This window comes from Falco biarmicus, chromosome 7 (genome assembly GCF_023638135.1).
Source record: "Falco biarmicus isolate bFalBia1 chromosome 7, bFalBia1.pri, whole genome shotgun sequence".
Classification (NCBI taxonomy): Eukaryota; Metazoa; Chordata; class Aves; order Falconiformes; family Falconidae; genus Falco; species Falco biarmicus.
This window is the reverse complement of record NC_079294.1, coordinates 39,417,610-39,431,883: the sequence shown is the minus strand read 5'-3', so window position 1 is coordinate 39,431,883 and position 14,274 is coordinate 39,417,610. Positions and strand designations below refer to the sequence as shown.

Sequence of the window (14,274 nt, the reverse complement as noted above, 5' to 3'; positions counted from 1 at the left end):
TCCCTTTGCCTAAGAGATTCATTTGACAACCAGGATTATCTCTAATTAAACACTTCATTTCCACCTCTATAATGAACAGGCCACATAGCAGTAACAGAGGGACAGCATTTGTGTTCGGTTCTAAAAAGGAACTTATGGTGAGGCAGAGAGGGGCTGTATGCTTTTGGGGTTTGAGGGATGCTCATGACCTTTATATGCAAATGCTGAAACTGCATATTCAAGCACAGTTGTCTTCACTCCTGTGAAGCATCCAGCACTCTGCACGCCTGCAAATCTACACCAACCAAGCTAACTGCTTCATTAACTTGGTTATTTAAGTAAGAAAGATTTTGCTGGTGAAGGACGGGTAAGAAGCAGGCCTCCCACCAGCTATAAGAATTCCAGGGAATCACGTATTAGCCCAATTCGGTAGCCTGATGTCTTTAATGTGCTTAAGCACAGCTCCCTTAAAGCCAACAGATCTGCATTTGCATTTATGACAGAATAGGTAGTGGAAGAGAACAAAGAAATATTTAATGAAATAATTATTTTACCTGTTCATTTGTCAGAGCCTGTAACTTCTGTACTTCTGATTTCAGAGATAGGTTCATATTCTGTAAAACCTTAAGGAAGGAGAAAAAAAAAATGTCTATCTGCACTTCGCATAGAGACAGTATTTCAGGCAAGTTCACCCTCCAGTGCAAAGTATTTCAGGTTACTTTTTGAAGGCTCTAGAGTTAAAACAAGGTAAAGGGGTAAAAAGCAAGGCAAAACCTCAAGCTTTCTTATCAACAGCTTCCCAACATCAAGCATTGGCCTTGCCTAGAACAGCAATCTCAGCAGACTCGTTGCTGAAAGAGTAGCTGCTGACTCAAAGGCAGCAGCCTTGCAAGTTTCATTTTGTACATGCAACCAACAAGCCTCTCCCTGTATCCACTGGCAGATGCACATGGCTGTTACTATACCTTGAGCTCTTCCTCCTTGCTGGTTAAGTTGGCACGTTCATTGCCTAACGAGTCCTCCATCTGCTTTATCTTTTTGTCCTTTTCTGCAATCCTGCACAAATGAGAAATGATGACACGTCAGTACTGAAAGGTCTTGGATGAAAGTGGTACATGAAGTGTCAGGCTAAACACAAAATACACGCTGGCCCCTAAGCCCAGCTCTTACTCTAACTCCTGCTGACAGTACACTTTGGGTCCAAAAGCTTTTCCATCCATTTTAAATGGTGTGTGCTTGCCAAAAATTTATGAGACATTTTCCAGCTCTGAAACACAACTACCCAATCTCCCAAAGGGAGAAGTCTCCTGGCACAGCCATATAGCCCAGATATTAACAGTTTTCATGGTCACACACATTCCTGCACACTGCACTGATCCCTAAACATAAGCAGTGACAAACAAGAGAGGAGACACTGCTTTCCGTGTAGCACAGAGCCACGTACAACAGACTCCAAATCTGAGGCCAGCCACAGAAGGGAAATCCATAGGAAGCTGTTTCCCAGCTCCCAAGTCAATCTCATGGTGAGAGTTAAAAGCATAGGCAGCAACGTTTCCATCACCAGTCCCTCCCATACACACTGCACGTGTGTGGAGAAAAGGCAGCATGCATTAAAAGCCAGTAACACCTCCCAAATACCAGAGGAAATGAATGCTCACACTTTGTGCAGTTCTTCTGCCAGGACTGAAGCCGAGTTCTGCAGAAGAGGAGGGGAGGGGGGAAAAACACAACATAGCTGAAAGTAAAGCAAGTCAAAGAATCATCATCTACAGTGAGCCAGAAATAGCATTTGTAAGATTTGCCTAGTTATTTTGAACTGGCACAGGACACTTCCAACTATTTCCTGGCTAAGGAACACTGAAGTAATACCAGCACACACTTACGTCCCTTCCCCTTTGGCCTAAGGTGACATGAAGGGAAAACATGAACCATCTTATTTGCCCTTTACCAGATTCAAACAAGCCACAGGGATCACCAGCACTCATCTCTCAAGGGTTAAGTGCTTTACAGGACATTCTGCTGAAGCCACTCAAATTTAAAAAAACGAAAACCCTGCACAGGGCATCAGGACTTGTGTTAGGAACAGAAACAGCAGCATAAAATCAACAAGTGGCATTTTTTTCCCCCCTAGAAAAAGCCTATTCTCACGTGGTCACCCACAACAGCGTAGGGGAGACCCACCGCACTGGTTATCAAGGGACCTCTGCAGAATATTTCACATCCAGCTTGGTATCAGCTGTGGCAGAAATTTCACGTTCATTTGTGCTTCAGATACATGGTCCTCCTTACCCAGCCTTACCCTCCACCAGAATCCTGGCTCTTTCAGAGCTTGTGCCCATGGGACCCCTATAGCAATTCTTATACTGCCTTATCTGGACCATACCAGAGAGAACAGTACCACAGAAATAAATAAATAAAGGGAATAAAGAGTTCCAGTCCCAGAGGGTCACCTTAATGACCAAAACAGTTTCATCCATCCCAATGTGCTGAGAAGCACCCAGCCCAACTTCACCCCCCCAAAGCGCCATTTTTACAGCCAGCATCTGTAGCAGAAGAATGGCCCCGTGTTTCTATGGCCAGTGGGGCCACATGGAGACAGCACACATCTCCTTCCAACAGCCTCCCTGTGTCACCCAGAGCTAAGGAGTAAAATTTCCCTAGGGATGCATTTTCAAAGACCTTTAGAAGGACTGGGACGGAGAGGAGTAGGTCATGAAGACACTACAAATCCAGAGAGCCTCTTCCTTCTCTACTCTCGCTGCCCAATGGGTTAAAGCACTTTAAGCAAAACCAGATAACACATTTTCAGTCTGATGTTGAATTTAATCAAACTACATCAATCACGCCCATGATTAAAAGAACACAGCACCCAATTGCATAGGAACAGTCTCCATTTGCGCCTACAGAAGTCACGGCCTTCCTGAGCTGCTTTCTGTGGCCTAGCTCTACATGGAAGCAACTTCAGTGACCCTGGGGTTTTACATAGTGTTTACAACAGAAATAATTTCTCAGAGAGACAGTCAAATTAAAATTTTAGATATTAAAAAGATCGAGAAAGGTATTGTGCAGGTTTGCTGGGTTTTTTAGCTTTTTTTTTTTTCTTCTGCATAGAAATCACCACTGAAATGAACAAATAGCTTTGTATGGGCGCTCCCATAAGACACTGATGCAAAAGGGAAAAGCATGATCAGATGGTTCATAGGAGGAGTGCAAAAAGACCAGAAGAACCACAAGATAGGATTGTACGCATGCAAAGCTACAGAAAACAAACATTCAAAAAGGTAGTCTACCCTTTGGTTATAAATGAAAGCCACCAGAAGACTAAATAAGTGGATATTTCCCCCAAAAGGACAGCAGAAGCTTAAGTTTTAAATCAGTCTGAGAAACATTAGAAAAAAGGATGCTAACAAGTCTTTGCCTTCAGCATTACATATCTCATCCAGCTACAAAAAAAAAATCTGGCTTTTAATGAAAGTTCACAATTCATGACTACAAAAGAAAGTCTGAGAACATGCTGTACCTGGGCTGCCATTTTTGAATGAAACTTCTGAAGCTGAGCATTCAAAGCATTATTCTGCTCTATCAGCTCCTTGTAAGAGAGCACAGAAAGAAAAGCAGGCTGAGATCTGCAGCTAGTCAACTTTTGCTAGGATTAGCTCTTAGCCATGATTATGTTAGTAAGAACAGTTTAGCATTTACATTTCAGACACTTTTGAAAGACACTTTTTCTCCCCACTAAGATCAATCAGTTTGAGTGGAAGCACAACAACCTGTTCTGTATCAAAAGAAAAGCATACCCTGCCCCACTGCACACCGTTTGGTTTCCCTGAAGCCCTCAAGAGCTATGTCCACACTGCCTCTCACCACTTGATGCCAGGAAAACAGATCACTCCAGAAGAGCTCACACAAACATCAAAAGGTATATGGATGCTCTTCGAGGGTGTTCCCCAGACCATAGCATCATTTCACAGCTTGGGAAATCACCTGGCTCGGCACATTTCCCTGACTTGCCCAGAGTGCTGCTCAGGTCTGAGATGGCCCCAGACCTCCTCATAGCACCACATGCAAGGTCTCATTCATAAATTGCCAGATAACAGGCTGGACCAGTTTTCTCATTTGGTATTCAGTGGGAAAGCTTTACCAAAGCAGCACTTCAAGGATATTACTGCATTTCCATAGGCACAAAGTGGAAGGAAAAAAACCAAACCCTTAAGATACTTGAGCAATACTACCTGCACCTGCATTTGCAGGGAGTCCTCCGCAGTAGCTCTCTTTTGCTCAGCCTCCATTAACTGCAACATCCTCTGCTCCAGCTGCTGTTTTGACACCATTGTATCAGTAAGTTTACTGTGCAAGCTCTGGATTTCATTGTCTTTGGCCACAAGCTTATTCTGCACATCTGCAGCAGAAATGTCAGGATTTTAATTCAGAACTAAATATTTAACTTTGGGGGAAATAATTTTCACTGTAAACAGGCAGGCTGATTAGAAGCCTTATTCCAGAAAGCCAAGGTTCAGCTCTCCCATCAGCATTCAACTGGTATCACAACATATAATCTCCCCAGAGTGCTGAAGCAACACAGACTTCCACCTGAGCTTTACTCAAGCCATTTACTCAATAATGCCCTTCCTTCACAAACCACAACAGCCAGATCACTGCAGTAAACATTATTTGGAAATTTTGCTATACGTGCCTTGTTGTGCTGCTTCATGTTCTGCTGTTCTTTTCCTGAGATAAGCCTGGATTTCTTCCCATCTTCTCTCTGCTTCCTGCTGCTGAACCTTCACATTGAAGAGAGAGTTGATAAAAAGAAGTCTAACCTTTTTCATTTTTGAAGCATTCAGAGTGCATCTCTTTGGTGCTATTCCCAAAACATATGGCAAAGTAGTAAAACCATTTCTTGTTTCCATTAGGACACATCAGAGAGAAAAAGTGCCCTGTAATCCTCCTCCCAGAGTAGTTTAGCCCATTAATTTGAAAGGCAAATTGTGAACAGGAATTCATTATAGACTCTTAACAGGATGGTTTCTGTTATATGAAAGTGTAACATCTTTGCCCTGCAAGTTCAGCCTTAACACCAGAAGCCAGACTAGCCAGGCATCACACAAATCTGCATTTATAATTAAAATATGTCTCAACTCTAGGTACCAACTCTCCATCTGCAAGGGCTAGAGGCAGGGAGAACTTCTGGTAACTAAGACAATTCCAAGTAAGAAAAAAGTAGCATGCTCTGGATTGGCACTCTCACCCAAAAATGCTGTTTCTCTTCTGGGGAAAAAAAACAAACAAATAAAAAACCACACAAACAAAAGACCTTTTCTTCCGAAGAACAGGAAAGAGATGCATCCAGAAGCCAGTCCATTTACATTTTAACTCTTTAAAAAAAAAGTATATTTAAAAACTTAAACACTTAAGCAAAAGCATGTAGTTTCAAATAAAAATCACACAAGAACAGCACTATACGGATGAACAGCTCCAAAATACCAAGTCTTGCTGGAATTGTAAGCTCACAGAGAGCAGAATTCAGTATCACCGGTTAAACTTTTTAAAGATATTTACCTAGAAGGGTAAGTTTAAATTCAGTCAATCAAAATCCAGAGTACTGAATAAAAGCATTAAATAAGCCCATAGGCTGGCTCAGCCTATCTGAAAATAGATACTTGCACATATAAAGACGACAGAGATTTAGCAGCCAGGGAAATAGCTAAAGTGATTCTTGCACACCTCGCATCCCCCCGATTCAGAACTTGGCTCAGATAAAGCCTTGAATGCCACGACAGGCAGAGAAAATCCAAGTCACCTTTAGCTGAGCAAGGGCCTGCTCTGCATTCTTCTTCTGAAGCTCCTCTTGCTGCAGCTTACTGGTCTTCTCTCCCAGCTCATTCACCAGCCTAGCATAATCCTGGCGCAGTTTGTTCAGTTCAGCCGACTGCCTAAAAATAAACATTTTCAGGGGTTTGGTTTTGTTGTTTGTTTGAGGTTTTTTCCCCAAAAAGCACAGGCCACAACAACAGGTACTTAAGTCAACACCAAGTCTTGTATTTGCAGCCAGCAGGCTGTACTGGGCATGCTGTTTTTTCACAAGGCTTCATCCTAGGAAAGGGATGAGGGTCAGAGCACAGCAGCTACAACCCACTGAGTCAGAAACAAAAGGTCAGCAATAAGTCAGAAGCATCAGTTCCTTTAAAAGGTTTGCAAACTGATGGACACAATTTGGACAGGCTTATAGAAACTAAAGAGGCTCAGCATAAGCAAAGGTCTCACATCGAATTCACATTCCTTTCCCCTTCCCATAAAAGATCACTGATCTCAGACCTACTTAAGACTGTTCCTCCTAGACTACTGACTGCATGCACATCTTCAGACTACACAGTTGCCTCCTGGCCTCGATTTATATGTTAATTTACACGTTAATTTACAAAGATATCCAATTCACTCTCTCATTTAGGGAAAGAAGATGCATTTATATAGCCCAAGGGAAGAATTTTTTCACTTAGACACAAAGAGGAGCCTTTCAAAAAGCATTGTATTTTTGCCTTAAGTTTTCCTGAATTAAGGATTTTTCAAGATAACTTTTAAGAGATAATGATGCTTCATTTCTACAAACAGGACACCTAAAATCAGGGTACCAATACCCTTCTTGTTACATCAACCTGCCCTGGCAGAACATGCACAGGGAGCAGAACACACCTCTGCGAGGCTGCACTTGGCAGAGCAGAAGCTGTTAACAGGAAGGTCCACACAGAAGCTGCATCTCTGCAAGAACAGCATAGCCAGAGAAGAAAATAAAAAGCCCTTTCCAAGTCCTAACAGCGGTTTTAACATTCTAGCCTCCGACAGTAACTGCTGGAGTAACAAAAAAATCAAATATCTGAAAAAATGAAGTGTTGGTTTTGCTTTCTAGAGGCAGAAGCCTACTGGCAGCAATTCACCTGTCTGACTATACACCTTACCAGGGTGCTCAGCTTTTACCACAATACATACAGTCCTCTCTGCCAGCTCTGGAGCAGCCTAAGTCATAACTCACAAAAGACAAAACCTTGAGATGACTTTTTTGTTTCTCCAAACATGTGCAACAGCAGCAGATAAATTCAAGTGCCATCCCAGCAGTATCATTAACTGTGGGGTGTTGATAATTTTTTCTTATTGCAAGACTGATTTATAAATTTTAGAGCTGCTGTTTTCCCAAGAGGCCAGCATCAGCACGTCTCCTAAAGGCCCAAGGGAAAACATATATACCCTGCCAAAAACACCTACTGTGGCTGAGCACTTCTTTCTGCTCAGCACCTACTCCCTAAAAGCTCACTCAGGCTTTAAATTGATAAAAGACAGTTACCTATTTTGAAAGCATTGTTCTTAATTGAAATACTACCTCCCCAGCCCAAAATATGTGTGTTCGTAGTTTAACCACAAATTCAGAGACAGCCAAGGAGATGGAAACAAAAGGAGCAGAAGCCAGACAACTCTTCAGGGGAGACTTAAAAACACACAGAGCTCCAAGTAGCTGTTAACGTACTTGCTCTCCATTTGATTGGTAGAAGTACTGACAGCATCTCTCAGGATACCATTTTCCTGCTTCAGGTGGCTTATCTCTGCCTCCATCTGCTCACGGAGTTGCTGGAACTGATGGGGAAAGGAAGATCAATTCCAAAAAAGATTAAACTAAGGAGCAATGAAAAAACCCCAACAACTTGTAACAATAGAAAAGATATCACAATAGTTTAAGTAAATAAAACTAAGTGGATTTTTTGGGAGAGGGGCAGCTTTATATCCCTCTTCATACACCCACTCTTAATTTAAACTGTGCAACTCAGACCCTCTTGCTCAAGTAAACATTGGTTTCCTTTTATACCAGTGTATCAACCTATTTATCAAAGCAACATTTTTCATTTGTTTGTTTAAAAGACCACACAAGCGTTACTTAGGATACCAGCTGCTCAGCTGTGTAACTTTAGATACTTGTCAGTAACTGGATACCAATATTTTACTTCTCCAAAGGGAAATAAAGCAAGCTTGCTGTGAATTGACATTAGAAGTTTACAAAGCCTTTGAACAGAGCAGAAAAAACCTAAAACAAGTAACACACACAGATTATAGCATGTAAACTGCAAAAGGATGGTCCTCATCCAATATCCTGAAGTCAAAGACTATGAAACAGATCCTTTATTTAGTTGATAATATGCTCTGACTTCATTTTCAACATGGCTCCAAACTGAGGCAGAAAGAAGCCCTGATAACCTAAGGCTGCTTCAGAATACTGCGAAGAAAATCAAAAGACAGGATTCAAAGAAAAAAGCAGACTCTGCATATACTCTGCATATAAGAGCATAGCTGGTCTCACAGCCCAACAGTCTGCTTTGAAAAATCCTCAAGCTCATACAGCTATAATACTTGCTTCCTTTACCAGTGCCAGTTTGTAGATATGGCTGACACCGTTTCCAAGACCCAGTTTCACTGAATGGCTGACTGGCCAATGAAGATTTTCTATATAAAAAAAAGCAAACAAATATTTGCCTAACAGCCACAGCAGCAGACAGCAGCCCCTTGTAGGGCAGCCACCTCCAGCTCAGCACAACTACATGTAACAAGCTGGTCCTCAGATGTTTTTGGGGGACCTCTTTCCCTCCTCCCTCCCCCCTTTTTTTTTAATGCCAACAAATATACAAGATCCCAACAGAAGAGGGGCATAAAACGCATGTAACTGGAAGCTTTGACAAATTTCAGCTTCTCCGCAACGCTACAGCACATCAGCAGGGGGAGCAGAACCAGAGCGCTGGTTCCGCCGCACAACCTTTCTGCTGCTTTGCCTGTGCAGCGTTTGCACAAGCTACTCAGTCATGCCCCGATCTCCTTCACCCTCCCCAGGCAGCAGTAAGACACTCTCGTTATACAGTTGTCTATACAGGGCTCAAAAAGAAGTTGTCTCTGCTCAGGAGAACGTAGTTCTGCTCCAAAACTGCAGAGATGCTACTCTCTGAAGTGCTGAGACAAAAGATTGGGTATCAAAGCTGGAAAGTTTCACATGCTGGGCTTGATGCTGTGACATTCATATAGGGGAAAAAAAATAATAGAATGTAAAATCTAAGCAGCAGTCAAGCTGGCATAAGAGGGGCCATTTTTCATAGAAAACTTCAAGTTAAAGTTTTTAATCTGATAAAACACACTCTTTCTGAGGTCACTCCATTACAATGCAATTTCAGGAGAGTAACAAGGGTCTTAAAAAAAAATTGTGTCCGCCCTTCAAATACTTTCAGCAGAGTACTCTCCCAAGCCATGGTATTTCTTGTATATTACATTATGTTGTCAACTCTCTATTGTAATTTTAAAAGTGAGATTTATCAAGCGGTAAATGATCATCAGCATTAGTGGCTCTCTTAAGTTGAGCATTTCAATTAGATTTTACACTGTAATTGAATAATACTACAGCAGAATACCACGAAGGAAAAGTAACTAGATCAGAGACTGGCTGCTTAGACAGCCCTGATTTACAGAGTACGAAACTCTGAGATCACCCTGTCTTTCTTCCGAGTCAGGAAACTGCCACAAAGTTTCCCCTCCCTCATGCAGATGCATTACACCACCAGCTACCTGCACACTGCATAAAAGGCCCCGAATTCACTAGTGAAGCCAATTTCTGTGTGAGCAAGTAAAAAATGCTGCACCCCAGCTAAAGCAATGGTTTCTCAGCACTGATCTGCTTGTGCATGAACGTCAGCTTTAACTGTTTTGGTAAAGCATTTACCTTTATCTTCATCTGCTGAGATTCTTGGTAACTAACATGTATTTTACTCTGAAAAGTGCCGTGCTCCTTTTCTAGCGTGATGATGTGCTCTCGCATTTTTGCTATAAGCAAGCCATTCCTCTCCTTTTCTGCAAGCAGCTCCTTGGGCAGGAAGTAAAAAAAGGGAAAGAAGTCATCTACTGCTCCTTTCTAGAGTCTAAAAGTTGGTGTTTTAAGACAACTAAAAATACAGCAAGTGTTCATCAAACTAAGATCAGCATCAATCTTCACTCAGAGAAATTCCAGCATTAGACCTGACCAAAACTCTAGCACCTTTATGAGGATTTAGGATCCACATCATTTCACATTTATTAAAAAGAGGTCTGCGAATTTAAACACCGATCTTCTGTTGTCCTAGAAGAGCTGGAATCTTATTTCTATCGAGTTTGGCCAAATTACAAAGTCCTAACAATTAAAAGCACCGGTATCACACAAGCCAGAGCTTAGATTTTCATCCCGAGTTTAGCAGAGCTGAAGAACAAAGGTAAAGAACTGTGACAAAACAACAGAGCATTTTGGAGCAAATACTTGCTTTGCAGCAGATTGCAAAGTCAACAGTTTTGCCCGAGGAGATAGGCTATATTCGTATCCAGCAACAGTCAGAGAAGCCCTGAATCCCACCAGCATGATGCCCTATTATAGCTTTCAAGTGAAAATACACATTGCTATTTAATCATTTATTAGCCCATAATTCAACACAGACACCCGAGAAATCCACGGAGCTGCTCCCGTGCAATAAAAATGCACTTGCAGTAGTAAGCAAAAATATTAAATGTAGCTTGCAACAAGCTCCCATCACAGAACAAGGTATTTGTAGCATGTAAGCTTCAGTATGCAGCTCCTTACAGTGCCAGGGAGCCTTGGCACATACTTTAAGTCTCTAAATTATTAGCCTGAATAACCTTCGCTCTTCAGAGCAATTCCAGCTTTTTCTGCATCCTAATTTAAGTAAGAGCTATTCTGTTTCTTAGCTCCAACTTACTAGCTTCAGGAGGCTCTTCCCCCTGAACGAAGTAAGCGACACCAGTTCCCAAGCCCATGATCAGGGAAGAGTTTAGGAATTGAGTCACATCAAAAGTTTCAAGTCTGCAAATACATTGACAACAGCTTGACACAAACCTTTCTCCATCATCCACTAAGATGTAGCAAAAAGAAGGGCACCAGGACATATTGCAGTTTTCTTCTACCCCTCCATCAATTCCACCACCCGCCTGCAATCCTCGCTAACCCAGCTACCCTGTCAAGGCAGTGCCAGAGATCCTGGGAAGATTAACTTTCACCTAGCTTGTGTTTTGCCAAGGAACTCCAAGGTCATGCACCTCTTGCTCTCATTTATCCTCTCAAGTTACCATCTTTATCAACACCCCTGCAGGAACATCTCTGCACCCTAGAGTCCCTCCCTCCCAACCTGCTGGCAATGTTTTCAGAGAAACACATTAATTAGAAGATAAGAGCTTTTTGTCAGTCAAGCTGAGCTCTTTCCCTTGTTCATCCTGATACTTTAGCACCGCAGCAACTTTGCTTTTATCCATTTTTCTCCCAACTTCTCCCTTCCCTCCCCCAATACAGATGGCAAAAAAACCCATGACCCCTACTTCTCCGCAGCTCCTACCCTGCCTTCACAAGCGCCACTTTGCAAGCGTTTTTTCCCCAATCACATCAGCTTCCCTCACACCCAGGCTCCCTCATACATTCCCCTCTGCTTCCTCAGCAGGAGATACCTCCCCTCTTTCATTCTGCAATGCTGAGCCAGCTTCTTTTTCCCCCCTGAACACATCAGAAGCCCTTTCTCCCTACAGCTACATATTGACAGTCCCAAACCTCTTGATCCCATCCAAATACACATCTCCCTGTGCCCTGCCAGAAGCTCACACAATACCCACGCCCTTCTTCCCTTCTCACCTGCCATGGCTCCCAACTCCCATGTCCTCGGGCCATTCTGCTCCCACCTTTGTCCCACTACATCACCTTCCTGAGCCTAACGCCCACATGCTTCCAAACTAGCCAAAACATTAAGAATTCTGCCCACAAAAGTCTCCAGTCACTCCATATCTGCCCAATTATTTGTTCTGCCATAACTGCTTTCCTCCAAAACCTTCACAAAAAAAGTCAAGTTTCATAAACTAGTCTTTGACAGTGGTGCATCAGCATCCCTGTAAATCTAAAGCAATCAGAATGGCAACTCAAGGGGCTAAGCAAGCATCTTCACTTTCTGTAGCCTCCTTCTTGAAGAAAACTGATGATTGTTGTGCCTAGAAGCACACAAGAATGTAAATGCTAGAATATGTACCTAACTAAAACTGCAATGCAGAAGAGGTGTTTAATATTTCCATCCCCAAAACAGTCTTATACTCATGACGGAAGTAGTTTTAAAGCAACCTTTTGAAAAGAAAAACAATCTTAGCAAATGAACTTTCCGAAAAAACTACTGGAAAATAACTGCATAAATACATTAATAGCATCATAAACACAAACATAGTATCTTGGTAAGCTTTCCCAATATAAAAAAATTCCACCTTTCAATTTATACTAAGCTCAATAAACCAGCAGTTGCTGGCTGCTAATCCTAGAACCCCTGCTCCTCTCCTACACCTCTCTCTATATGCATGAACCTCTTTACATTTACCTGGGTGAGCTGCTTGCACTGCTCCTTTGCAACAGCTGCCTCCTCCTTCATCGCAGCAAGCATTTTCTCCTTGTCTTGCAGCTGATGCACAGCTGCAGCCGACTCAGCCTTGCTAGCCTGCAGCAAAAGCACACCAAAATGATCATACATGCCAGAAGTACTTGCACAGCCCCCTAGCAAGCAGGAAACTTAAGAGGAAGAAACACTCCCCTCCTGCCCTCAAAACGTTCATCTGCAGGGCGTACATGGCACCACCGGTACCCAATTCTGCTTCTAGTGAAGGAAATGCATTTTCAAATGCACTGAAACCAATTAAGAGAATAAATGGGCTCTTAAGGTGCTTCTGTGTTGAAAGAGAGCTGCTGTGGTGGCACTGGGGAAAACAAAGAACAGCCATTAGGAAAAATAAAGGATGAAGATGCAGAGATGCTGAATCATTCGATAATTGAGGTTGGAAGGGACTTCTAAGATCACCTGGTCCAACCCAGCTCAAAGCAGGTACGTTCTAATAGACTTAATCTCTTGAAGTATCTCACTACAAAGAGAAAAAGGCAATGCTGATCTGGTCTCTCCCTCCACTTCACAGGAAAGCTTCCAGTTGACATGATTATGTTTCTGCTGACACACTGACACACAGTTTCAGCGATACTACAGGGAACAGAACCAGAGGAACAATCCCCACCGTCCTGCCACTTGTATGCTGGTCTAAAAACAAAGGAACTGCAGTAAGGGGCAAACCTTCTAAATGCTTGTGCTCAGACTTCACTCAACGAATTCTCATAACAGAAACAGCAAAGAAGTGTCAGTTCCATAAATGCACTCTGAATTTGTTTGCAAGTTCTCCTTCAGTGGTATCATATACGTATGCAGTACAAAACACACTGTCAGTGTCTTGCACGAGCTACAAATAGAAAAATATTCACATTTTCATCTACAGAAACCTACATGTTTTGGTTTCATACAAGCCCAGGAACCCATTCTGATCCTAGAGTTTTAGGCTTAACACCCAACCTTCCTTTAAAATAAAAAAATACAGCAAGCAAGCTAGCTGCTGTTCCAAATCAAACAGGCAATACCACTGCAAGTGTACCACTACTGGGTGAAACAAGGGCCCAGAAAGAACACGAAGTCTCTGTCTTGGAGGCTTTCAAGACCCAGCTGCACACATCCCTGAGCAACTTACTCAAATTTGAAGCTGAGCCTGTTTGGATCAGGTAGTTGGATGACATGACCACCTGAAGTCCCTTCCAACCAGAATTGCATGATATACTTCTATAAAGTATTAACCGAATTGACACATACCCAGTTCTGCATTTCTGTTCTGGTACCATATCTGCAGAAGAATACAGAATTGCAAGACTTCAAGTGTGACAAACAGGATGTTACAAACTCGAAGCGACAATCCTAATGAGTCACGGGAGGCAGGAGTAGATACTTCTAAGATATTAGTGGTCACCATTCTCTACTGTCTTAATGCAAAAAGAGAGAACTGCTAAGCACTGGCACAGGTTGCCCAGAGACACCGTGCAGTCTCAGTCCCTGAGGGTTTCAAGCCAGACTGGATAAAGCCCTGAGCAGCTGGGCTGACCTCAGAGCTGGCCCTGCTTTGAGTATGAGGCTGGACAACAAACCACTCTGAGGTCCCTTCCAAATCTGAATTGTCCTACAATCCTATGAAAAATATCCAAAGAAGTCAGCAGAGCAGAATGCATAGACTTAAAAAATGGAGATACTTGAAACACACAGAAATCAGATGATAAGTGCACAGCCACAGCAGCTTTTCCTTAATTTCTTGTATAGTTTATCCTGTGTACACAGTTGTGAAAGATCACTCCCTGAAATTCACCAGATAGCCTTCCCCCACACACTTCAGCTGCAGAGCAGTCCT

General features: G+C 42.5%; 1 protein-coding gene across 15 annotated transcripts in view; it reads right to left on the bottom strand.

Annotated features, from left to right (window-relative positions):
- The window catches only part of KTN1 (kinectin 1), a 77,996-nt gene that overhangs the window by 32,053 nt on the left and 31,669 nt on the right, over positions 1-14,274 (bottom strand). For 12 of the 15 annotated variants that reach the window (XR_008822994.1, XM_056346145.1, XM_056346149.1 and 9 more), the window contains exons 6-15: positions 12,387-12,503; positions 9,722-9,862; positions 7,496-7,602; positions 5,780-5,912; positions 4,673-4,760; positions 4,212-4,378; positions 3,500-3,568; positions 1,638-1,675; positions 945-1,035; positions 534-602 (exon numbers count right to left, since the gene is read on the bottom strand). Coding sequence is in view for 14 of the 15 variants with exons in the window: in XM_056346145.1 (XP_056202120.1) it covers positions 534-602; positions 945-1,035; positions 1,638-1,675; positions 3,500-3,568; positions 4,212-4,378; positions 4,673-4,760; positions 5,780-5,912; positions 7,496-7,602; positions 9,722-9,862; positions 12,387-12,503 (1,020 nt within the window). In the remaining variant the exon portion in view is untranslated. The remainder of the gene's footprint in view (positions 1-533; positions 603-944; positions 1,036-1,637; positions 1,676-3,499; positions 3,569-4,211; positions 4,379-4,672; positions 4,761-5,779; positions 5,913-7,495; positions 7,603-9,721; positions 9,863-12,386; positions 12,504-14,274) is intronic. The other 3 variants (XM_056346147.1, XM_056346156.1, XM_056346153.1) reach the window with 2 other exon arrangements.